Consider the following 24,156-nt stretch of genomic DNA (forward strand, 5'->3'; position numbering starts at 1 on the left):
TGAAGACAATTGATGTTCCACGTCACAACCAGTTAGATCAATCAAAAAGTGTCTATATCTCTTTAAATTCTTGAAAATTTAAACTTTAACATGAATGGGATACTGACCATTGGCTTTTGGGGTTACACTCTGTAATATGATGCAAAAGGCAGACACGTCTGTCTGTGACGGGAGTGTGCACAGTTTCATACCCACTATATGAAAATATTTAAAGAGTTCTCCTCGGGGTTGTTTCAATTTGGTTCCTTTGTACAGTCTCATATTTGCAGAGGAAGAACTGATGAATGTAGCAGAGTCACCACTTAGAACGGGAGAAGAAACAGGAGAGAAGAGACGTGGACAGAAACAATGGAGGGGTGGGGGGTAGGGTGTAGTAGGAGGACCGAGCCTGGGGCAACTGTCCTGGCTAGGCAGGTGGTGGTGGAGGAAGAGTCACTGGCCTAGATGACATCACATCCGGTATCTCTTCTTTTCACTGATCCACACCAGGTTACTGGCCGACTGAAACAAACCTGCTCCCAGAGCCTTCACACGCTCATCGTCATGTTTGGAGAATACTAAAGATAAGATGGGAAGAAATAAGTGTGTGAGTTTGTAAGAATTACACCAGTATTATGATTTAGAAATCCCTCCAAAATGCTACGGATTGTGTCAAATTAATGTCATGAACGGTTAACGTTAAAGGGATAGTTTGAGATTATGGGAATTATGCTTTTTTGATTTCTTCCCAGAGTTAGCTTAAAAGATTGATACCACTTACATGTCTGTAAAGTAACTGAAACTACAGTAGAATCCGCTAACAGTAACAGCATAGCATAGCATAGCATAGCATAGCATAGCATAGCATAGCATAGCATAAAAAGTGGAAACAGTGGGAATCAGCTAGCCTGACTCTGTCAGAATGTAACCAAATCTTGCTACTAGCATCTAGTAACTAGTTACTAATTAACAGGTTATATATTGTTCATTTAATCTAAAGTGACTTCCTTGAGTATTGCAACCATTAGGTTGCCAGGCAAACAGTAGAAACGTATTCAAAAGAGTTAATTAGTATATTAAGAGATGCTATTAAGTAGCCTTTTTTGGAGCTTTGAGCACCAGCCACCTAAGCCACCTCACTCTAATACGTCCTATGGACTAGATGGCAATTGACGTACACTTTCATTCTGAAAAGGGTTAAGGAAGTTTCCTCCCATCTCTCCATCCTCCCTGGGGGTCCCGGGCTGGTTACTCATACTTAGGTTACCAGGAGAGTTCTGTAAGAAAAAAGTAAGATTATGTAAAACACAGTTTGGACGTCAGATATGCAGTGCAAACTGCAGTTTCAAAGTAGAAAATATCTTCTCTTACCTTGGGGAGACTGTCCATATCTCCTGACCCTAAGAGACGGAGCACAAGTATTACCACAAATCACCATTATCAAACAAATGAATGCTTGTTTTGCCTAAATTATTTGATAAATTAGGTAAAAATATAACCAGAGAGTGTCAATGTAGCACATACTGTACAAGCTACTTGTTCCTGTACCTAACGATCCATTCATGTGATGGGGCTCCATTCCAGCCATTCCCCCTAATGGACCGTCACCACCTGCACCCATGGGAAACTGAGGAGAACATACACAGGAGTTAATAATGTACCTAAAAAACATAAATATTAATCATTTTTTACATCAAACAATTATTACATCCACACAAAGACTCTATAACCGCATAGACTTCCATAACAATCATCTGCACTTCAGTCCACTCAGACAAACAGATACAGAGCGAGAAATGTCTCACATTTGGCCGGCTTCCCCCCGGAGGTACTGTGTTTATCATAGTGTACATGTTGTCGCCAGAGTTGGTTGAATCTGACAAAACAAATGGAGTAACAATAAGAGGGTTAAAGAGCATAAACCTACATGTATGAACACACACACATGAATACGCAGAGCTTACCTGCTGGACTTGGCATTATTGGGGTCCCAGGTGGGCCTCCTCCTCCTGGAGGTCCCTGAAATCACAGTTTGGGTTGCCATAAGATTAATTCATGAACTAATCAATTTCAGTATGTAATGAACAGCGGCAGTTTAAACTCAAACATACATACCACATAACTTCCGGGAGATGCGGAAGAGTAAGGGGTCTGCAAATATACAGAAGGCAATCATGAAAGACATGAAACAAGTGTTGTAAACTTTCTGTTGGGTGTCCTTGTTCCAACACTTACTGAATTGGAGTTTTGAGGATTTGGCCAGGGTCTGCCCCCACCAGGTCCCCTGTAAAACACACACACACACACACACACACACACACACACACACACACACACACACACACGCACGCACACACACACACACACACACACACACACACACATACACACACACACACCCTTTTAGTTTTCAGCTTTTGGCAAGCTTCTTTGTTTCCAATTCGTTTGGGCAGTGTTGGCAACAACAAGATCTTGTGTTGCCAGAAAGAGGTGATGGGAACAACAAGTTAAAAAGACAGAAAGAAAGAAAGAAGACAAAATAGAGGAAAGCTGGCTTCTAGCTCCACTTTCAGACCCAAGAAAATACAGTATAGTTGTAATTAAAAGCTACAGAAAGGATATGGTTGACTGCTTCTGCTGTAGTGAGAGATAAAGGTCATTTGCAGTTTAACTCTCATCAGAGTGAGAGAAATGTGGGGAGGTCATTTACATTTAAATTGTGTTTGAGTGCAGATTAAATTATGTTGATATCACTCACATGTTCATGCCAGGCATCCCAGGACCAACCAGGGTGTTTAGTGGTGGTCTCATCCCACCTCCATAGCCCTAAAAAACAAAACACAACGTCCTTAGTTACGCCAACAAAAGAATTACTATCACTACCAATGCTTGTAAATAACCCCACAAATCATCTGCTCCCATACCTGGGGCCCTAGCGGTACCATGCCTCTGGGTGGAGTCATCCGCTGCATTGGTCCTCCCATATTTGGATGTCCTTAAACACAGAAAAACAGTCAAACAACAACCTACCAACAGATTTTTTTCAAATAGTTTTCTATTATTCAGCCATTCTGGGTCGTGTCTAATCTTATCGTCTTGCTTTAAGCTAAAAGAAGTGGAACAATTATATGGTTACATTTAGTTTATCTGTAACTGGAAAAAAACTCTTGTCATTGTCTTCTGAATTCTCTCTTCACACAAGTTTGTCTTGAGATTGCAGAATTTCAAAACCCCAAGAGGACATCAACTTGTGTGATGATGATGTGTTTGTCTGGTACAAACCATTTTATAACATTTACAATTTTTTGCTTTCTAACACTATTAAAAAAACATAACTATGTCATACTTTTACACCGGGTGACACATTACTTCATTACAATGAACATGGCTAATGTGTGTTATTCCTCACATCTTATCACAGAGAAAATGCAGTTGCTTCCAACTAAACTACAACAACCAAGTTTATCCTAATAATGAAATATGTCAACAAATGCAACAGATTGGCTCTTGAATTTATTTTTTTAGCCACTTCAGCGGCTGGTGACCTGACAGTTCCTCTAGGGCCACAATGTGGTTAACAATTTGGTTTTTTAAGTGAAATGTCTTGAGGATCACTGGATGGTTTGCCATGGTAATTGGTACAGTTATCCGTGGCTTTTCTGTAGCCCAATTGGGATTTTGAGTGAAATCTCAACATCTACTAGATGGATGCATAAATTTTGGTACAGAAATTCAAGTCCTCAACGTTTAATCTCCTCCCATCATCAGGTAAATGGCCGACCATCTGCAATACTAAAGACATTCCCATTATTCTCAGCAGTACTTTAGTAGTTTAGTGTTAATTACCAAATATTGGCATATTGGCATTGTCATTGTGAGCATGCCAACGTTTGCATTTAGGCCAAAGCACCACTGTGCTGTTTGTGCATGCCAGTGTGTCTCACATACCTTGCTGTCTTGTGGGGTCCATTCCACTGGGTAACATATGTTGGCCACCTGGGACTCCAAGTCCCTACAGGGGGAAGAGGATCCATCACCAGCATTATAATCACAGTAACACAGAAACTGTACATTTCTACTAGCTGGATGCCAGCCAAACTTAGCCCAGCCCACAACATTTGAATGACGATGCCGGGCTATATTTTTACTATCCACAGAACTGTCTGCTGCCTGCAGGTGTCAGCGTGGCTCTTACCTGATTGGGTAATCTGAGAGGTGGTCTGGGTCCTCCGGGGTATCGAGGTGACATAAACGGCTGAAAAAAACCCAGCATGAATCCAGGTTGAATCACCCTGAGTTATAAATTCTGCTCACACAATCTATTTTAGGGCTCCTGCGTCACACAAGGCTGTAGTGAAGACAGTCTTCATAACCTGCACATGTCAACAAGACTGTGTAACGAAACACTTTACTTAACAAGAGAGTTTAAAGGGAAAAGTGTGCAGCATTTACATACTTTTATCGATTGATTAAATATACTAAAGACAAATAAACTTTTTTGTATTGCCAGACTACAAATTATAGTCCTTTTACATAACCCCTTTCCCAGAAACAAAAGTGGTAAACAAACTGTATGAAGCAGCACTATGGGAGGTTTTTTTCCACTCTCCAAAATGGAAATGCACAACTAACTTTTAAATTTCGGGCTCATTTTCCTTTAACAATGGTTCCATGACAGCAGACTCGGGAAGCCAACCAAATTTTTATTGGATTGGATTTATGGAAAAAGACAGAGAGAATAAAAGATGAGGTTGATTAATAATGATGTCAGTGTATGTGTTAATTGTGTGCAGTTTGGCAGCATGTGTGAGAAGCTCTTTTGCAGTTGTGACTGGGTTTTCACTTGTCCTCACCACAGGCGGTAGCAATACTGTTGCTATGTCTGCTAGAAAAGCCAGTATGCAGTGGTGAAGAAGCTGTACAATAACTTGCCACTAGAGAGCAATGGTCCACTTGTTATAAACAGGGTCTTCTCTTTGATGACCCCTCTTCTCATCTCTCAGCTGTGCTAAAGGAAGACAAACAGCTACACTAATTTAATTCTATTAATTGTAATATAATAATTTACAATGTTGTATTTTAAACATGTGTGAACAACTATATTAAAACTATTGAACACAGAAAGTTACTTAATTTACTAAACCAAATAAACTGAAATAAACATATGACGTTAAAAAAGTGACATGTATGTATTTTTGTGCGCATGGCTGTGTATTGTTAGTACATTTTCTGTGATCTGTACTGTTTTTGCCAATAAAATTTATTTTTTTCAATGCATTTTGCATGCTCTGATGTTCTCTGATCTAGTCCATATGCAAAACATTTTATGGAGCCTGAATGAAGAACGGGCAATCTGGTAATTGTTACGTTTCTTTAACCGATAAGTCTTGACAAGACCTTGTCTTCAAAGAATAATCAATCTTTAGAAGGAGATGGAAAAGGATGCTTAGAATTCTTTGAAAGCAGAGCTGAGAAATACCTATGAAGGATATCGATCTGCGTGTCAGATGCGAGTGTCTGAGTTTGACTGATAATGATGGTTAATCAATGTACAACTGGCAGAGTCCTTCTGATGGAAAACAGAGATGATCTGCGGCGTAGCAGCAGGTCGGATTTCTTGTAAGCGAGACATTTATTTCTTGTGTCAGAATCTTTTCTTTCCATTTTTTGAGAAGCACATCGTGGTGCCCCAACACACACAGATTACTGCAGATTATACACACTGTACTGTAGACCACTTACCTGAAAGAATCCTGGTGGGACCGGACCAACTGGCATGCCCTCTCCTGGGGGAAGGTTCCCAAGGACTGGGCTGGGAGCTGCTGCAGCACTCTGAGAGATGCAAATACACAACAAGTTACTTTTGTTTTTTAAACTCCCAACTCAAACCAGTCTGCAAAAACTTAACACCTCTTTGCTCAGTAGTGGTGGAAAGTAACTAAGAACATTTAGTCAACACACAACCTATGTAAAAATGTAAAGTATTTACCAGCTGCGACAGCAACACTGGTATTGTTTTCACCTTGTGAGTTGTGTGTGTGTGTGTGTGTGTGTGTGTGTGTGTGTTTTTCATTATGGGAAAATGTGGTACTTGAGACATCTGCTGTAGTGTGAACTACAACAGAAGTGGATATGAGTACTTTGCTTTATTAATTATTAGGATTAAACTATACAACAAAATATAAAATAGTTAGAAAAATCAGCTGCAACGACCAGAAATAACACACATCAATTAAGTACTGTAAAAATTATTAAATAATGTACTATATACTCTCATTATACTCACATGAGCATTTATTTAGCATTATAAGTACTGAACTTTTACTTTTGATACATGCAGGTGCAATTTCTTAAATGGCACTTAAAGTTAAAATCGCTATTTTTACTTAAGTAAAGGATCTAAATACAGTCTCTGCTACTGATGCTCAGCCAACACATACAATTCAGCACCTCTTCTGAACATAACACCAGTGAAACAATACAAGGGTCTTCCCCATGTCTCACTTGCAGCCTCTCCTTCAGTGGGATATTTCCTGTTTCTGCAGATACCCTGCCATGCTGGCTCACAGTTATTTTTATACCACGTGTTTTTTTGTTGTGCTTGTCCCAGACGGGCGGCGCTGGCATATTTCAGCACAGCCTCTGTCTGCTTCCTGTGGCATTGTACTACTAACTAACCCAGAGTTACCACCCAGCACCAGCCTTTTCCTCATCAAGCCTACGGACCAGACAACATGCAGTGTGGGAGAGTGTACATCCATATATATAGAACAATAAATAAGTCGGGCTAATATATTGTCCGACATTAGCAAATTGCATATATAAATCTGTATCTGCAAATATGTTGGTTAATCAGTAACAAGAAATTGCAGTGCCAAGAACAGTAAGCACATAAAGCCAGCATGCCTGTCTCCATGTATTTTCTTTTTCAGTATCTGCCCACTCTCTGTCCTATTTCTCTGATCTCTGCTCGCGCTTTCTCTCCCTCTCTGAAGCTCCAGTGAAATTCCCCCACAGTCTCTGAAGTTTCCGCCAGCTGACTTTTTAGGTCAGACAGGAACAAGGTTTAATCAGACTGACGACACTCCTGTATCCTCTTCTGCTCCACCCCACCACCCTTGCTATTCCTTCTTACTCCGTGAACGTGAATTTTCGGCAACAGAGATCAGGATGCCATGCAGCTTTTTGAGTCCATATTCTGCAGCGAACAGAGATTGTGTTTGTCTCAGCAGATGAATGTATGGATGGACACAGATGGATTTTGTATCTCTATGGTTCAGTGGTGCACAACACCAGGCACAGCATCAAGTGTGTGTTGTGATTCCCCCCCTGTATTTCCTCTTCCTTCTCCCTGGATTACCCAGAATGCATTTACTCCCTGGCAGCCTGGAGGTCTGCTGAGTTTACCTTCACGCAAACAGAAGGAGAGAGAGAGAGAGAGAGAGAGAGAGAGAGAGAGAGAGAGAGAGAGAGAGAGAGAGAGAGAGAGAAAGAGAGAGAGACAGCAAAAGAGAGGAAAAGAGGACAAAGCAGAGATTACGAGTGTGCATGGTTGTGTGTGTGTATGTGGCAGTGAGTGTGTGAGTGCACTTAATGTTTGTTTGTGTGGGAAACTGGGGGAGGGAAAAAAAATCTACCTGACCTGCTGACAAAGCAGCATTTTCCAAATGCAGCAACAAAACCATAAGAAAGAAAAAAAACACAGCAGGATATTTCTGCCCCAAAAAACAACGCCACCCTCCATCTTTGGAAAAGGAAACACTGGCAACAACACTAACTCCTCTGGTGCTGACAGTCTCTCTTGATTAAGAATCACAAATCAGATTGACTCAAACGACATTAGAAAATCAGAATGTATCACACTGAGTAGGATTCACTACGCCTCTTTAATTATTTTTTTCAAGTTGGTTCTTAAGACACCACAAAGTCAAACAAGTCACATGGTTTGCAAAGGGATGCTTGTATGTACTTACAGCAGCATCTGTAGTGCTAGCCATTTTGTGAAAAAGGCCTATGTGCTTTCTTGCCAAGAAATGAGAAGATTAATACTACTCTCAGATCCATAACTACATATGAAGCTGAAGAAGATGGAGAAAAGGGGAGGAAACAGCTAGCCTGCCCCTGTCCAAAGGTAACACAGATTCTGCCATATTTTGTTTAGTCACAGAAGTGGTCGCTATGGCAATGCACATCCATATATATGGGGGATGGAGATGCTGAAATGGGACTTATATTTGTTTGGCAATTCAGTTCAACCATCAACAATCTTGGCGCAGCATTGCTTACTAAACCTTTAAGTACAGTACGGTGAGTTCACACAAAGGGATTTGGAATTTCAGGGATATTGTCCATGTTAAAGGTTAATGTAAAAATGATCAGTGACCCTCTAAAATATTGTTATCACCCTAATAAAAAAAGCAGTACCTGTTGGGATATATCAAAAATTCCTGTACAGTTGAACCACACTAACACATAGAGCCTGAAAGTTGTAAATAATCTTTAAAGTCAGTTCAGTTGAACTGATGTGATAACAATATAAGTGCTCATTCAATGGTGGCAAACAGTCGATAAAGGTTAAGGATTTGCAGACTCATAACACCGGCTATCTTTACAGACTGGAAAAAGTTGGTGTTCATTTCAATATTAAAAAACGCTTACTACTCTCTCGGTTTGCTAATTACCAGTATCTGCTGACTTGTTGAAGCTTATTTAAGGATCATTTAACGTTTATTCTATTGGTAAAAACTTAGCGTTCCTGTCAATAAAAGTCACATTAAACTTGATGATGTGCTAAGACTTTTACTGTACCTTCATTCATAAACTAACACAACATGACTGGTGATAATTGTGTGAGACTGCAAGGGCTTCACCTGATGCAATGTGACCACATCAGTGGGGTGCAATTAGCTTGAGTTAGCTACAACAGCGTAGTGACCAGGGCGGTAATGTTTACTGTGGACTGTCATTAATACACTACTGTAAATGATTTTGAATTAGACTCAATGGACCCCTGTTGGCCAGTTCTGTTGAAATACTGAGTTACAGCCAAGCTGAACATATTCCAGCACTTAACCTTTGTAAACATCTCACTCACTCACTTTCTCACACACACACACACACACACACACACACACACACACTGTTAATGAGTCCATCTTTTACACTTCTCACACTCTCACACAGCTTACACTTTTCTGACAAGGCCGAGTGAGAGCGAAAATGATATATTGAGCTGGTGGCGTGTCAACTATGTATTGTGTAGTGAGTCAAGTACCGCTGATAATACCCGTTGCACTTGACCTGATGAAATTGATTGCTGATTCAATTTGAAAACAAATTGAAAGACCCATTATAAGAACTAGGTTATCTCACCGAATTGTAACTGGTGAATGAAAGCAAACCTTTTAGTGTTTTTAATTTGTATTACTTTTAACAATAATAATAAACAGTTTAACTCTATGCTGCTTGTATGCTCCAGAGTTTTGCTTCCTCTTCAATGATTCTGTCGTCTTTGCCAATGCTGCTTGTCCTATTTTTAATAGAGATCCCAGAAAGATTTAGGTCTTAAGAACCTGAAAACAAGACAATCAATTCATCCGTCTGTCCGTTCAGCAGCCATCACATTAAGCCTTTCAATTTCTTTAGTCACCCAATTGTTAAATGATCTGCTCTTTGCGGCGTGTTGTGTACCATGATCCCTACGTTTGTCGTCACCGACTTTGGAACCAAGAGGTGTTTGTGATGAAACCTGAGGCAGTGGAACGGCTCCCATATGTCCTCAGATGAACACCTGCATCTCCTGGCAAACTCATTTGTTGCATAAATTATTCAAACCACCCACCCTCCAAGAGAGCAGTGTACTACAGACTATTATACCTACAAAAATACAAACAAGACATTCAGCACAGTGCACTAATACTTATGCATTAAAGTATAAAGACTTTAAGTTCCCCAAAAATTAGGGAAAATTGGGGCCCTGAAAAAAATTGTGCCAATGATTCTGATGTCCAAGATTTAAACTGGTAAAGGCAAGAGTCTCTTTTTTCCACGTGGACTGCATAGTCATGGTATTGTGTGCAGGAATTTGTGTGCAACTTTTTCATTGTGGTAGACAATCACCAAGATATAAACATAAACCAACAAAAAACATTCAAAGAAAAAAAAGTGTGATAAATGTATGACATGTCAATATCAAAAGGACTATGCATTGAGACGTCATGTTGTCCAAGCACAAGTTCAGATGTGTGAGGACTAAAGAACAAAAGTAGGAAGACATCAGGCGTAACAATGCTACACATAATGTGTGCCAAAACGGCGCACTTAACTGCTATGTGACCACATTGCTTTTCTCCAATAACGCATCCTTTGCTTTACAGGATTGCAGAATGAATGCTAAACTAAGAGTTGACTCATCACAGACAGAAAAAAGAAAACATGTTAAGTTGGTTGTATTGGAAATATTCAATGTATGTGACCAAAACATGCTGTGCTTTCCTGTAGAAAACACCAACACTGTTGGAGGAACTGCAGACTACATCACAGTTCGCTGCTTTACAACCTAATCAGACTTTCTTAATCCCATCAGACTAAAGGGCTCAGTAATACTTAATGAGATAACTTGCAAACTCTTTCATCCCTATGTGTTTACTGATTGTATTCCTCGCTAATGTCTGCACATAATGCATGCATACTGTTTGTGTGTGTGTGTGTGTGTGTGTGTGTGTGTGTGCGTGTGTGTGTGTGTGTGTGTGTGTGTGTGTGTGTGTGTGTGTGTGAAGGTGGGGAGTCATTTTCATTCAATACTTCAGAGACCGAGAGACACTCAGAGATGCGTGAGTGGAATCTCAAAAGGCTGTCTGTGTCTACCTTCTTTCCGTCTCTCTCACACTGACTCAACCTGCATCGGCCGTTGTCTGCTTTCTCCACCTCTCTCCACCTCTCGGTCTCTCACAGGCACACTTTGCTTCATGCACATCTCTGCTCTATCCCATTTTTTTGTATTCTTGTACTACCCCATATCAATTTTTTCTCTATCACACATCTGGAAGGAGACTTATAGACAAGAACAGGGCTGGTGATTATTCTATACTATTCTTGTTAACAAATCCCACTGTTACCTCCTTCTTCTTGTCCAAAACTGGTTGATGCACACAAAATGTGCCACATTGTTTTCTCCCGGCGACATGTTCCCTCATTAGGGGCAATAAGATATTGATATAAAAGTCCCCCCAAAAAATAAAATCAATTGTGATTTTTTTCAAAGATTTATATCTCCAGCAGGAATGAGTGGGTTTGATCCAACAGACCATTATTTCATTCTCAATAATTAAAGATGTTCTTTATTAATCGATTGATTGTTTGCTGTATAAAAACGTTTGGTGTGGAAGGGTTCCCACTGAGTCACAAGGCCACATGCAGTACAACAGGATCTACAATTGACACACCACACAGGAAGGAACTCCATCCCCCATCCCTTTTTCCCCACTCCCTCCATCCTCTCAAATGCCATTAGTCCACTTCCTGAACAAGGGAGGAGAAGGGATGGAAAGAAGAGATGCTACCAGTCTGCATGACTCACTCACACACACAACACACACACACACACAAAAGCAAAAAAAAACTAAAAAACATTCACATACTTACATTGAAGTGAGAGAGCGGAAACACAGTAAGATTGATTTTTTTTTTGCATTAGTTTGTACACAGAAAATAACTTTGTCTATTTGTCTAACTATTGCGTATCTACAGTGCTTAGCATAAGTGAATAGACCAAGGAAAAAGTTGACTAAAAAGAGGAATAAAAAAATCATCTTTTGATCTTAATGACTTTATTAAAATAAGAGGAAAATTCCAACCTTTATGGACACAACTTTGTAAAAGGGGTGAAGTGCACTGAGAGATGATTTTATAGAATGTACCCCATGCCAAGCTCTAGGTCTGGGGAAGTGTATGTGATGATATGGGGCTATTTTAATTCCGCAGGCCAAGATAATTTTATCAGGATGCATAGTATCCTGATCAATGAAATAACTGGCCTTTAAATTAAACATCTGACTGCCTATATAGGTATTTAACATGCATACTTACTTATGCCCCCTGTATTTGAAGTAAAAACACATATTTATTTACAATACATTATTAAAGACTGGATTTTTTTTTTTTTATCAAGGCATTAAGATAAATTTCCAAAAGATGATTTGATATTCCTCTTTTTAGTCAACTTTAGGTGAATGGTTTTAACATAAAAAAACTTGGACAGCACAGAAGTAGGAGAGACAGAGAGACAGAAGTGTGTTTAGCAGCATAGAGATGAGAACGGGTGTGCTCTGCTTTTAACCATGTATTATTCACAGTCTCCTGTGGCGACCAGAGACAGACAACACGCTCCGCTGTCCAATCCTGAGCCAAACTCACTTTTCAATTTCAAGGTAGATAGGCTTAAAATGGCCCTCTGGCATTCAAAGCTCCCTTTCCTAACCAAAACATGCCATATGTTACACCAATAAAACACAGCGGTGAATGGAAAAAAAGAATTCCATCTGTACATTTCCTCCCAGATCTCTGCTGTTTAGAAACAATATCTGGCTGTGTGCAAGCTGCCAAGAAAAAACGATATTATGTGAGTGTGTGCATGCATTTGTCTGTTAGTTGCATGTTAACATGGGACAAACCCAAGTTGCTTTGGCTGATAGGCCAATGTCATACAACTTGGGTCTTGTTTTTGACATTATTCCTCTTTAGCATTGAAGAACATGGACATTGTAGTTTATTTTGAGACAATCCCACATTAACTTCCCCACTGCCATGAATATGCACTAGAGTGTTTTGTACACAGTATATATACTGTATACTGTTTATAGTCCATGGCTAAAACTAGTCCCCAATAAATATTACTGCTGTTTGAGTAATATATTAACTACTATTATATAGAAACTATGGTTGGTAATCACTAATACTTACTTTTTAGTGCTAATACTAAAAAATATTAAATGTGTAAGCCATCTTTAAAGATTAAGGGCCCAATTCAAAATCACTTTTTATAGTTAAAACGACGATAAAAAGGGTCCGTGCACAAGGTGCATGGTTCAGAAAGGTTGTACTGTAATCATTGGTGTGTTTTATTATGGAATTTGCTGACAGCAATTCTCCTTATCCTCTAATTGCCGAGTTCTGGGAATGTGGCAACATTACCAAAAAGAGATAATACGGAGCAGTAAAAAAAAGACCCCAGTTGCAATAAACCAGGAATTTCCTTTAGCAGAAAAGACAATCTGAGTTGGACAGAAATGGAGGAGGAAGAGGTCAACCTATTTCAACCTGCACAGCATCCTTGATCATTGATGTTAACCCTCTCCATCCTTCCACATCTTCTTTCAATCTTTATCACTTTCAGCAACACATTATCCCGCACAACAGAATTCCCTCCAGCACCCAGGCACTCTCAAGTGTAACATTACGGGTGATCACCAGGTAAAATGGGAGCACAACACTAATCTTCTTGGTCTGACTGAGTGATTACAGGTAGGGTTATGTCAGCTGCACAGGAGGTGACAGTGAAACAACTGGCCGTGCTTCCTTATCACTAATGTCATTATTGACCCCTGTAGACATCTCTGAGGCTGCAAGGAGCTGTATAATATGTGAGGTGGGGACGTGAGCTGATGCACTGTCAGATACACACACTGAGCTGAAAATGATAGTCACTTTGGCGCTGGTGGAGCATCACTTCTCCCACCACTATCTCACTTGGTTCAACGACATGGGGGAGATAAGGGAGATGGACTGAACACAGAGGAGAGGAAAGGGCAGAAAGACACAGAGAAAGATTTAAAAGCCCCGGCTTGAGATGAAAAAGGGAAAATATGTCATGGTCTTTTTATCTGGCAGAGCGATGCAAAGACAGAGAATCGATTCACCCAAAATCCACAGATCGTGTGGTCCTTAACACTGAATGGGTTCAATTAATTTTAAGTATATCAGAGTGCAGTTGCAGGGACTGAAGAGTGGGTTGGAATTAGAAAATTGGCAGAGTTGTTGATACGAAGACTCATCAATCCAAGCCACGGGAAGAAATGGTGAGAAGTCACTCTCTGTGTCTTACCTTGTAGTTCTTATATTGCTAGAGGGGCATGCACACAATACAGCACAAGATAAGAATATGGGTGTCAACAGCAAAAAAAGCACTGGGGCTATTTGGGGGTCAAAGAGATAATTTGCGGGTCTGAACATGTCAGCATTCTCGCTTTGCCCTCATCCTCTCCCTTCATAGTTCTGTCGCAACTTCCACAGCTTAATCTCTGCATCACGGATTATAATCCCCCACCCCCCCCACACACACACACACACACATGGTTGCTGCTGTGTTATCTTTGGCAATGTGCAAAAAATATGATCCAGGTGGGAATGCACCCAGGATGCATTGGTTACAGTATGCCCAAATTCAGGAACTGCATCCTTCTAAGGCTGCATTGGTAGACCAATTGCATCACATCATTTAGGCAAGAAATCAACTGTGTAGGTTTTGATTATAGGCATTGTTATGAAAATTCATGGTAAATTGAAAATTTGCTCCAAATTTGCTTTGGAGTTGAGGAGCTCCCTAAACTGGCTTGACACCAGCTAGTTCTGCGGGGACAGCTACATATCTGGCCGGCTAGTCTTGCTCAAAGAGCCCAGTGTGAGCGGACAGTAGATCTCTCCTGATCTTGGAAACTAGAGATGTTCACATGTACATGTGGGTTTATTATTTATTTTGTTACGGGGTAGTGAGGATTGGACCCAAAAGCAGAAAGGAGGACGGCAGACAGGCAGATGGGGGTAAACAGGAGTTTAATGTCCAAAACACAGGGAAAGCCTCAAAGGAACTAAACGTCCAGAAAACAAGGCTAAAAGGCAAGCATCCAAAAAAAGGACAAAAAAAAACATACAATCACCACAACCAGGGAAACAGGAACAATAACGGGGATACTGTGACACTTGACGTGCAGACAGGCGAACGAACCAGAATGATCTGACAAGAGACAAAGGAAACACTGGGGTCAAATACAAAAGGTAATGAGGTAACGAGGAACAGGTGAGACGTCAGGTGGAACACATTAGGGTGGGGCTGGACAATCAGACAAACAAAGCGAAGCTAGACAAGACAAGACCAGACAGGAAGCTGACTAAAAAATAAAACAGGAAATAGAACATACACAAGCATGGACACACAAGACAGAATCTACAACACCAGACTAGCGGGAAAACCGGGACAAAAACACAGGGAAGGCCAAACAGGAAAGATACCCCAACAAAAACCCCAAACCATAACATATTTCCCTTTCTCTTTAAGACACTTGAACAAATAGTAAAATAAAACAAATAACTCCTGGCACCATTTTGGTGCTGTAGTTAACATTTTGATCCCTCAGCTGCAGGTGTCAAGGTTTCTAGGCGACTGAGCGATGCTTCGGCACAAACCGGATATGCTCTGTAGACCTAACTGTCTCATTCAGAGACTGCAGAGTTTGGCCTTGGTGGGCTTCGAAGGCTGCATCCCCTGCATTGGGACATAGCTCTCGGAGATCCGACCACTCAGACTACATTTGAAGGTGGTCTGGGCCACATCTAAAAATCTTGCCACAATCTTATAACAGTGTGTACGCGCATGTGTCAACTGTGAGCGGAACAACATACTAATTAAAGTATTTGATATATGTCACACAAACCACTGAGAGTTAATTGTGTTTTGTTGCATTTTATTGTCGGTATTGTGTCGGTGGTTTTGTTCCGGTGCTGCCTGCTATTATATTTCTGGCTGTCTGAAGCTCCTTGCCCCACAGTTACCTGGAAAGGACAGATACATTAACCGTCCCCCAAATTCCCCTATCTATAGGATATTACTACAGACATTTCTGCAATGTTTGCTGTTGCTACATAGCAGTCTCACATTGCCAGACCTGTCTCCACAGTGCTGTGTCAGCACTAGAGCAACTATTTAGAAACAGACAAGCCAAACGGTCAAGGTAGCGGCTGTCGAACATTAAAGCAATTTTATTTCCTATAAATTCTTCACAATAAAAGTCCCTCGCAGATTTCTTTTTTGTAAACCAGCAAAAGGTCAGAAAATGTAGTGTCTTCATTAGCATGTTTCCAATGAATGATTTATGTTGAGAGTATAACAATTCTCTCTCTCTCTTTCGCACCCACACACACACACACACACACACACACACACACACACACACACAAACACACACACACACACACACACACACACACACACACACATACACACACACGCGATTGGATCACCCACATTGGCTTTTACTACCAGCCTTTGACTGATTTCAAACTGACATATTTCATCCCAGTCTCTTAAAGATTTTAGAAAATATTAAACTCAAGTTTGAATTTCACAGAAATATTCTTGAAGCCTTTAGGTAAAGTTGCACGTGTGAAAGCTCGTTTAGCACTATAATAACCTTTCCTCAGACTGTTGCAGACACACAACACATGCTCCTGACTGAGCCCCTTATTTTCATAATCAATAATAATAACTGCAGTCAAACTAGAAACTACTCTTCCATAGCCCAGAGCTCTGTTAGAGCTTGTTCTCATTCTTACAACTTCTTGACTTCCCCTGCCCCCAGTTAACCTCTCCCCACCACTCTGCGCCATGCCCTCGTCTTTGCCCTGCTTGCCGCAGAGCAGCAAGGCGTGCGTATGTCGACATCATATTAACACTCCACCTCGTTCATGTCCAAACATGCATGTGACATGACTCAGCGCAACACGCCGGTGGAAAACACACTCCTCTGAGACCTGGGGGTTTGAAAGAGGAAGGAAGATGATAGAGAATAGGGACATAAATAGGCAGAAGGGATGAAGAACAGAGAAAAACAGCTGATGAGCTGATGAGAGAGGATGAAGCAGTGTAGAGAGTGAGAGGGACAATCAGGGGAAGGGAAAAATGGGAGAAACAGAGCGAGTGATTGTAATGTTTTCCTAAAGAAATGCAGAGAAGTTGCATGTATCTAGGCATACATTTGACATTTCCCTTGTTTTGTTTTATTTAATGTTGGGAGATCATGACAACCATTTCCATCTCTGCTCAACCTATGGAAATACCCGTTCTATTTCTCCCTTCCTCCCTCTACACTTGGCTCACTCTTCATTACCATGGCAATGATGTTACAGTGAGTCACTTCCACATCTCCCTCCTCCTCAACACTGCCAAGAAGGAACATGGGAACATGTGAGAGAGCAACAGAGAGACATAGACAGAGATAGAGCGGGAGAGACAGAAGAGGAGAAAGGGCTCTGTTTCCCTGGAAACAGACTGGGGGTCTCCCCAACCCCCATTGGTTCTCAACTGGTTGCTTGTTACCCACAATGCTTGGAGCCAACAGAGTCTCTGTTTCTAGGTTGTCTGTGTCCTCTCTTTTTTGCTTTGTCTCTTCATATGCATGCGTGCAAAAACACACATGTTCAGTTTAAAATTCAAGTATTTTATACCACTGAGTCAAGCGTTTTTTAGATTAATTTTATGCTAATTCATAATCAGATGATAAAACATCAGACCAAAACAGGATCTTACCATGTTTTGTTTTGTTAATTATTGCAGTTAGGAATGACTGAATGTGCAACTGTAAATGTGTTGCCGTGTACAGCACTTTTTGAATTATTTCAAGAAAAAATACAATGCCTGCAGGTAGAAACTGGAAAAGTTTTAGGAGCCAATAAATAATCAGTTTATAATTCCTTCCAGTAAGAGGTAAAATTATCTTCAAAAGGTTGCATGCAACTGGTGGTAATTGAAACAATATGCAACAAAGGCTTGTAAAAACAAGTTCTAGATGCTTCCGCTTAGAGGAGTTTAGCTGAAATTTGAATTGATGGAGCTTGTTGGGAGGCAGCTTTGACTGAGAAGACGAGGGAATGAAAGTCCCAGAGTCAATAACGTAGCTGCGAGGAAGTTAGATTGTTTGCGGTGGAATATTGATTTTATTGGATGTGGGCTTCTAAGAGTAGTTCTGAACAGGATAATTGTATGTAGGAGGGAGCAGTGATTTGCAGCATTCAAAAATTCTTTCAAATTGACCAGTTTTGTGAATGAGTTTTGTGAATCACAGAAAACAAGTTGATTAGACCGGGTGAATCAGAAGTAAAGACAGGTTTTATGAGTAAAAACAAAGCTTGTACCAAAGAGCAAAAACATGGTCATGTTCAAGTGTGTGTGTTTGAGTGTCTTTCTGTTTAATAAAACGTATAACATTCATACTGTACAGTACGCGTTTGTCATTGCAGACAGGAGCTGTTTTTTTCAGTTAAGCCCCAGGGTCACTGGAGCATCCTGTCCTTCTGTCAGACACAGACAGCGCAGTACAATATGTATACACTTATTTTTACAGAGTGCATCATGATGTAGATGAATAAAACAGTCCTGCATTACTACATATTTACAAACAGTGTGTATCCTTTAGCTGTGTAAATCAAGTCAGAATACGTGTGCTGCTGTTAAATTGAGTGGTGTGAATACATTTCCATGCATGAGTGAGAGAGTTATGAATGTTAAATCAGGCAGTGTGAGACGGAGCATCTTTATCAAAGGGGGTTAGTGTTGCCGCTGCCTCTTCTTCCCCTCTAACTGACGCGTGCCTGCTATCTCCCACAGCGATGCCACACAATACCAGGCTCTCCTTGCCTTAAATAATCGCTTGTAAACTTACACTGCTGCCGATCTAAAGCCAGCAGGGGGAAATGACACAAGTTACTATTGCAGTTTTACCTATATAAGTAGCAAAAAACACTGTGGTTCCAAACTTGAAATTGTCCCCCCTCCTCCCTCCTCAAATGTCTCCCAAGATGTTTTTCTTTTTCTTTTCTAAAATTGTGGACACGTGCACACCTTCATCCCTCTAAAAATAAAACTGCTGACAATTTAAGCCCACACTATGGCCTCGACATGTCACAAAGAGAGCTCAAATGATATGTTGATCATCATTAGTTTAGTGAAAGAAAATGAACCCGCAACTTTTGGGATAATGGAAAAAGAATTATTTGTTTCAGCTTCTTTGTTGTAATTCCTAGCAAATTGATTATTTATGGGTTTTTTTTCTTGGGGGGGGGGGCAGTTTAGACTGGTCAGACCAAACAAGACATTAGATGCTTGTCACCCTGTGAGGCTGCATGCCCCGCTGATGTGTTTCCTGGTAATATTTGCCTACTTGTCTTCTTCTGAATAGCATTATATTCCCTTGTTTTTTTGGTGAAGGGGTTCCTGTGGGCATCCATCGCACATTAACACTGATGTAAACATGTAAAGCTAACAGCTCAATCTGTGGGATAATGGTAATCGTACATGAAGACCATAAAAAAAGACTCATTACCACCTGGAAATTTCATTTCACAGCATATTTTCATTAATCATCTTTACACAATTACCCTTGATTCTTATGGGAGGACTCATTTCTCAACAACTTGCTTCAGTTAATAAGCACATTCTAATCTGAGGGCTGCACAGCCCAACCAGTACAAATGTCGGACCCTGATAATCTCCTGAAATCAGGAGTGAGATATCTTTCTTTTCTCCCAAACTCACACACTTTTTCTAAATCCTCAGCCCTTCTTCCACCACTCTGCTGCTCTAACCTCTAATCTGTCTTTTCCAGAGCTCGCAAGAATAATCCACTGAGTTAAATTTGAACATGTATAGTGCAACTGTATAGTTATTCTGAAAACCTAAAGTGCCACGAGCAAATACACAAGAATGCACATGTGCACTTAACACAATGTGTATGTATGTGGAGACGTATGTATCAACCATGTTTCAGTACTGCCAATATTTAAAGGGTCTAAATGTCATAATGTAGTAGAAAACAAATGTAGCTTATGCATTCAATGGTCTTTACACAGGTTTTACAAGCAATTTGACGCTGGCTCGATTCTTTCTAGTTCCTCTTTAATTTGCCCACACTTTGTTAAAGATCACAGAAATTAGTTCAGACAAAAGTTTGAGAAACCATGCATTCCAAAAGACATCATTGTTGTGTCTCTCCATTTATGAATTATCATGATCCTTTGCAATAAATCTGCATTATAAATGCAGCCATGGTGCTGGACATGCTGTTGTACTAAGATGTTACAGCTAAGTGACAGCTGTTAACTTTTAAACCCACTATCCGAAAGACTATCCGAAAACAAAAGACAGAAGCCTGAAATGACCCGCATGGATTGTCTCTAATAAGGCAATTTCCTGGCCAAGCATAAGCATTTAAAAATAACTTGTTTTTATGACTTCATGGCCCCTCGCAAATGGAAACTGCTCATTTAGTATCAAGAACACAATTTACAAAGCACTTAAGAGAACTGTAAACGGCCTTTCTGATGCCAGAAAAGCCTCGTCTGAGAATGGAAATCAATAGCATTGCATCTCTCCTCACTTTGTTCATCAGTCTTTTCTTTCTTTCCCTTTTAACATTAGATTACTGGATTACGCTCCTAGAAGACCTTCCTCACACACTAAAATCTGGTCATATGATTGACACATACAGTACACAACCACATGCAAAACTTCTTGAATATGTAAACAGACGGAACAGAAACCCACTGTTAAGACGGTTTCTTTAAATTAGATTTACTCAACGCCAATTGTATCTACAGTAGTTCCAACTGGGATAATGGTCCAAATCAAAACTAAAGCCTTGTCACAATCCCATCAATTATCAAAGGAAAGGGACCCAAAGATGATTTGAATGAGCTACATATCCACAGTATTAATAAGGACTTCACTCATTAATTTCCTGAAATTAATTACCATCAAATGTCTGATTAAAATCAGTCTCAAATTCAGGAGACTGAAAGAGAGACACCAGCATCAAATTAAGGCGTGCAACGTTTTCCAACGACTGCCACCCTGGTTGTCCCCTCATTGTGTTTTAATTGAGAGGCAGATATGTGGGTAGTAGTACATCTGATTGGATCGGAGACGCAGCGCAGCATTGGAACAGTTGATTGAAGTGACCTTGCTCTAATTACGATTAGTTAGTAATTATAATTCTCTGATTACACCCATGCAGGAAATGTAAGAATAAGATGTTGCTGTTGGCCTTTGCTAATGACGTTAAGATTCTAAATGATGCCTGAATTGAATTTATTCTGATCAGATGAGAAGAAACAACAAGATACTCTTGTTGCCATTTTGAGCACAATTGAATCAAATCACTGTTAAAGTGTTTTTTGTGTTAAAAAGAGATTAATGAATCCATTTAAAGCACAAGTGTTGGACACTTTGTGTCTTCTTTTTGACTCATTCTCATCCCTCTATCCATTTCCACGTTCCCCTGTTTTTCTCCCTCTCCCAGGGCTGAGGTCATGCTGCCCTCCAGCTCCCTTCCTCACCACCAGGATGACATCATCACATAGCTGCCTCGTCCTTGGAGTGCCTATTCATCACCCTGATCATTGCCGGCATCAGCAGCATCACCTGCGTATGCGCACACATTTACACAAGCACGTACAGCTCCAGTGAGAAGATAAAAGAGAAGAGAGCCCCCATTGGTTCTGCAGGATTGCCAGCCTCAAGGAAAAAGGGAGAGAACCACGGAGAGAGAGAGAGAGAGAGAGAGAGAGAGAGAGAGAGAGAGGAGAGGAGGGACGATCCTGCTGGGGTAAGCAGAAACCCCTGACCTGTGCACTTCCAACAATTCATTTCAATAAACCACAGCACAGACAATTGTGATGAGTCAGACTTAGTGGGAAAACAACAACATAAAAAGCAGACGAGAAGAGACCCCTCCACACCTCCTGTCCTCCTCCACATGGCAACTTCCCACGAGGAGAGCAGCACTTCCTCTCTTCTAGTCACCCGCCAATCTAAAACTTCAAGAGCTCTGGCACTGCTAACTGTTTTCCGGTTACTGGATGGTGCATGACTGAATCAACCAATGCCTTGATGTGCGGGAAATACAGAAGTGAAGTGGAGCCACGCAAAAACACAGCAATAAACAATGTTTCCAACACACTGTCTGCCTGCCCTGTCTGCTCTTCAGCGTAATGTGCTCACAGTACTTTAGCCTGATATGTGTACGTGCAGCCTTTTATAGATGCTGTGCTCTGGTAGAATATAACTAGCAGGTAATACAAACCTTAAGCAATTCTCTTCATTTCTTTATCACACAAGCATTCAATTAAAAACCCGTTCTGACTCCCAAATCATAAAATATGGACGTTTGGACAGCGGCTGTCAGCTTCTAAAGGGACAAAAAAAGTGCCCTGTGTTTGTTTAACGTACTGGGGAGAGCAGCAGCTACATGGGGTTTAGCGAGTAGCATGTAAGGAAGAAATTCCGCGCATGGAGGTTGGTCGTGGTGGTGGATGGGTCAAACATTTTCACCCGCGTGGCACTTTTCCTGAAGTCGCTTCCTTCTTTAACCGTCCCCTTATTCCCGCGTGTCATGGAAATGTAAGCCCATCCACTACCTTTTCCTTAAAATAACAGCATCAAAAGGGACGCCAATTGTCCCAACCAAGCGCATTTAGATAAGCCGCAAAAGGAGAGGCACCTGACCAGGCGTCCGTATTTTATGAGATGGGAGGTAGAATGTGTTGCAATTAAACACCCTTTCCGATGAAAGATTCAGAACTAGATTAAACCATTTCACAAGGTTGTAAAGACAAGTTGCAGCAATATGATAACCAAACAGTGTTAAGTATGTTGTTCTGGGGTTAGATGTGAGAAACTGATGAAGGTTGCTGAATCCACACTCTCAACCTTAAGGCCTAAAATTTCACCAAAACGTTCCAATCAGGTTTAAATCCTTAGCCTCAGTATTTTTGGTGTTAGTATTTTGGTTATCGTAATAATAATAAAAAATAGCTAGCAGCAAACCATTGCTGACATTGACATCATCCATATTGCTCCTTCCATGATCTACAGTAGTAGGCCAACATATTTTGGAGAGTGTGTGGTAAGAAAACCACTAGGAAGTAGGAAATGAAGACACTTGAGTGAGGTGTTTTCTGCATTGCTTCGATGAGAATTGGTCAGTCTTGTTATTGTAGCATTTTAAATACACATCAATTCATCAGTATTAATATTATGGAGATACAAAGCGTTATGTCATTATGTATTAAATACTTGTTTGAATATATACAGATATATAACCATGAAAATGGGAAACACCAGTAATATAAAAAGTTTTAGATTCTGACATATTATTTTATCTGGCTTTTTTGAAGGTTACGGCAGGTTATCATTAACTTATTTCATATCAGAAACAGCTTTAATTTTAGTTCGCAAAGTCTTCTTTTATTTCACAATGCCATTTTCCCCAAAGAACATCTTAGTTCATACAGCTTCTCATTCTCACGGTACTCAATCAAGACAAACAAGGCAGAGCCAGTTATGTAACTTCCCTCATCATTCCAAAGCAACAGCCAAACTTAAAAATGATGAGCAAAAACTTCATAATAATGTGTTGAGTCTTAAATATGTTTCCTAATATTTAACATTTTGGGTTTCAATATAATCTGTATCTCCCTGCATAGATTCCTGCGTTAATCGGAGAGAGCCGTTAAGCCAGGAAGGGCAAGGGAAGCAACATCGGTGCAGACTCACATAGTCATGGAAGGCCTTGGCCTCACTGGAGTGTTCACATGTGTCTCTTCTCTCTGGAGCCGCACAGTACAGGTCCCAGAAAACACTGCAACACACAGAGAGGCAGCCAGAGAGAAGCATGATGACAAAACAGAAACATTAAAGCTTGCCAGATAAAAATAAAAGTCAATTTTAATTGGCAGGGTAATCCAGCATTCAGGCAATAAGTGCAATATTATTATTGTCATTGGAATAGACAACTTTTGGCGACTGCGTTACAAATTGCTCACAGCAACCTGAGTAAGAGCTTTTGGGGACAATTAATGAGATGAAGATAAATTAAAACGGAAGAAGAAGGAGGGAGAATGATTATTTTAATTAATTTTGTCAGTGATGGAAATGAAGAAAAACAGCATGAAGAGGAATCTAACCTGAATCATTAGACATAAAAACACTCACCACCACCATGAGTGGAGGAACCCCGGAGGTTCTCCTAATGTGATGTTCTTCTCCCATCGGATCTAGAAGGATAGACAGAGAGAGAGAGAGAGAGAGAGAGAGAGAGAGAGAGAGAGAGAGAGAGAGAGAGAGAGAGAGAG

The 24,156-nt window shown here is 40.5% G+C and overlaps 1 protein-coding gene across 7 annotated transcripts in view; it reads right to left on the minus strand.

Moving 5' to 3' along the window:
* Positions 1-24,156, minus strand: part of si:ch211-130m23.3 (uncharacterized protein LOC558547 homolog) — a 50,519-nt gene continuing 26,363 nt past the window's right edge. For 2 of the 7 annotated variants that reach the window (XM_034872582.1, XM_034872583.1), the window contains 16 exons: positions 24,017-24,078; positions 23,579-23,663; positions 14,081-14,098; positions 5,722-5,811; positions 4,175-4,234; positions 3,928-3,991; positions 2,904-2,974; positions 2,738-2,805; positions 2,215-2,263; positions 2,095-2,130; positions 1,944-1,998; positions 1,785-1,855; positions 1,504-1,606; positions 1,351-1,379; positions 1,158-1,256; positions 1-557 (listed from right to left, as the gene is read on the minus strand). In XM_034872582.1, the coding sequence (XP_034728473.1) occupies positions 528-557; positions 1,158-1,256; positions 1,351-1,379; positions 1,504-1,606; positions 1,785-1,855; positions 1,944-1,998; positions 2,095-2,130; positions 2,215-2,263; positions 2,738-2,805; positions 2,904-2,974; positions 3,928-3,991; positions 4,175-4,234; positions 5,722-5,811; positions 14,081-14,098; positions 23,579-23,663; positions 24,017-24,078 (990 nt within the window). In that variant the 3' untranslated portion in view covers positions 1-527. The remainder of the gene's footprint in view (positions 558-1,157; positions 1,257-1,350; positions 1,380-1,503; positions 1,607-1,784; positions 1,856-1,943; positions 1,999-2,094; positions 2,131-2,214; positions 2,264-2,737; positions 2,806-2,903; positions 2,975-3,927; positions 3,992-4,174; positions 4,235-5,721; positions 5,812-14,080; positions 14,099-23,578; positions 23,664-24,016; positions 24,079-24,156) is intronic. The other 5 variants (XM_034872584.1, XM_034872586.1, XM_034872588.1 and 2 more) reach the window with 3 other exon arrangements.

Source organism: Etheostoma cragini, chromosome 5 (assembly GCF_013103735.1).
Source record: "Etheostoma cragini isolate CJK2018 chromosome 5, CSU_Ecrag_1.0, whole genome shotgun sequence".
NCBI lineage: Eukaryota > Metazoa > Chordata > Actinopteri > Perciformes > Percidae > Etheostoma > Etheostoma cragini.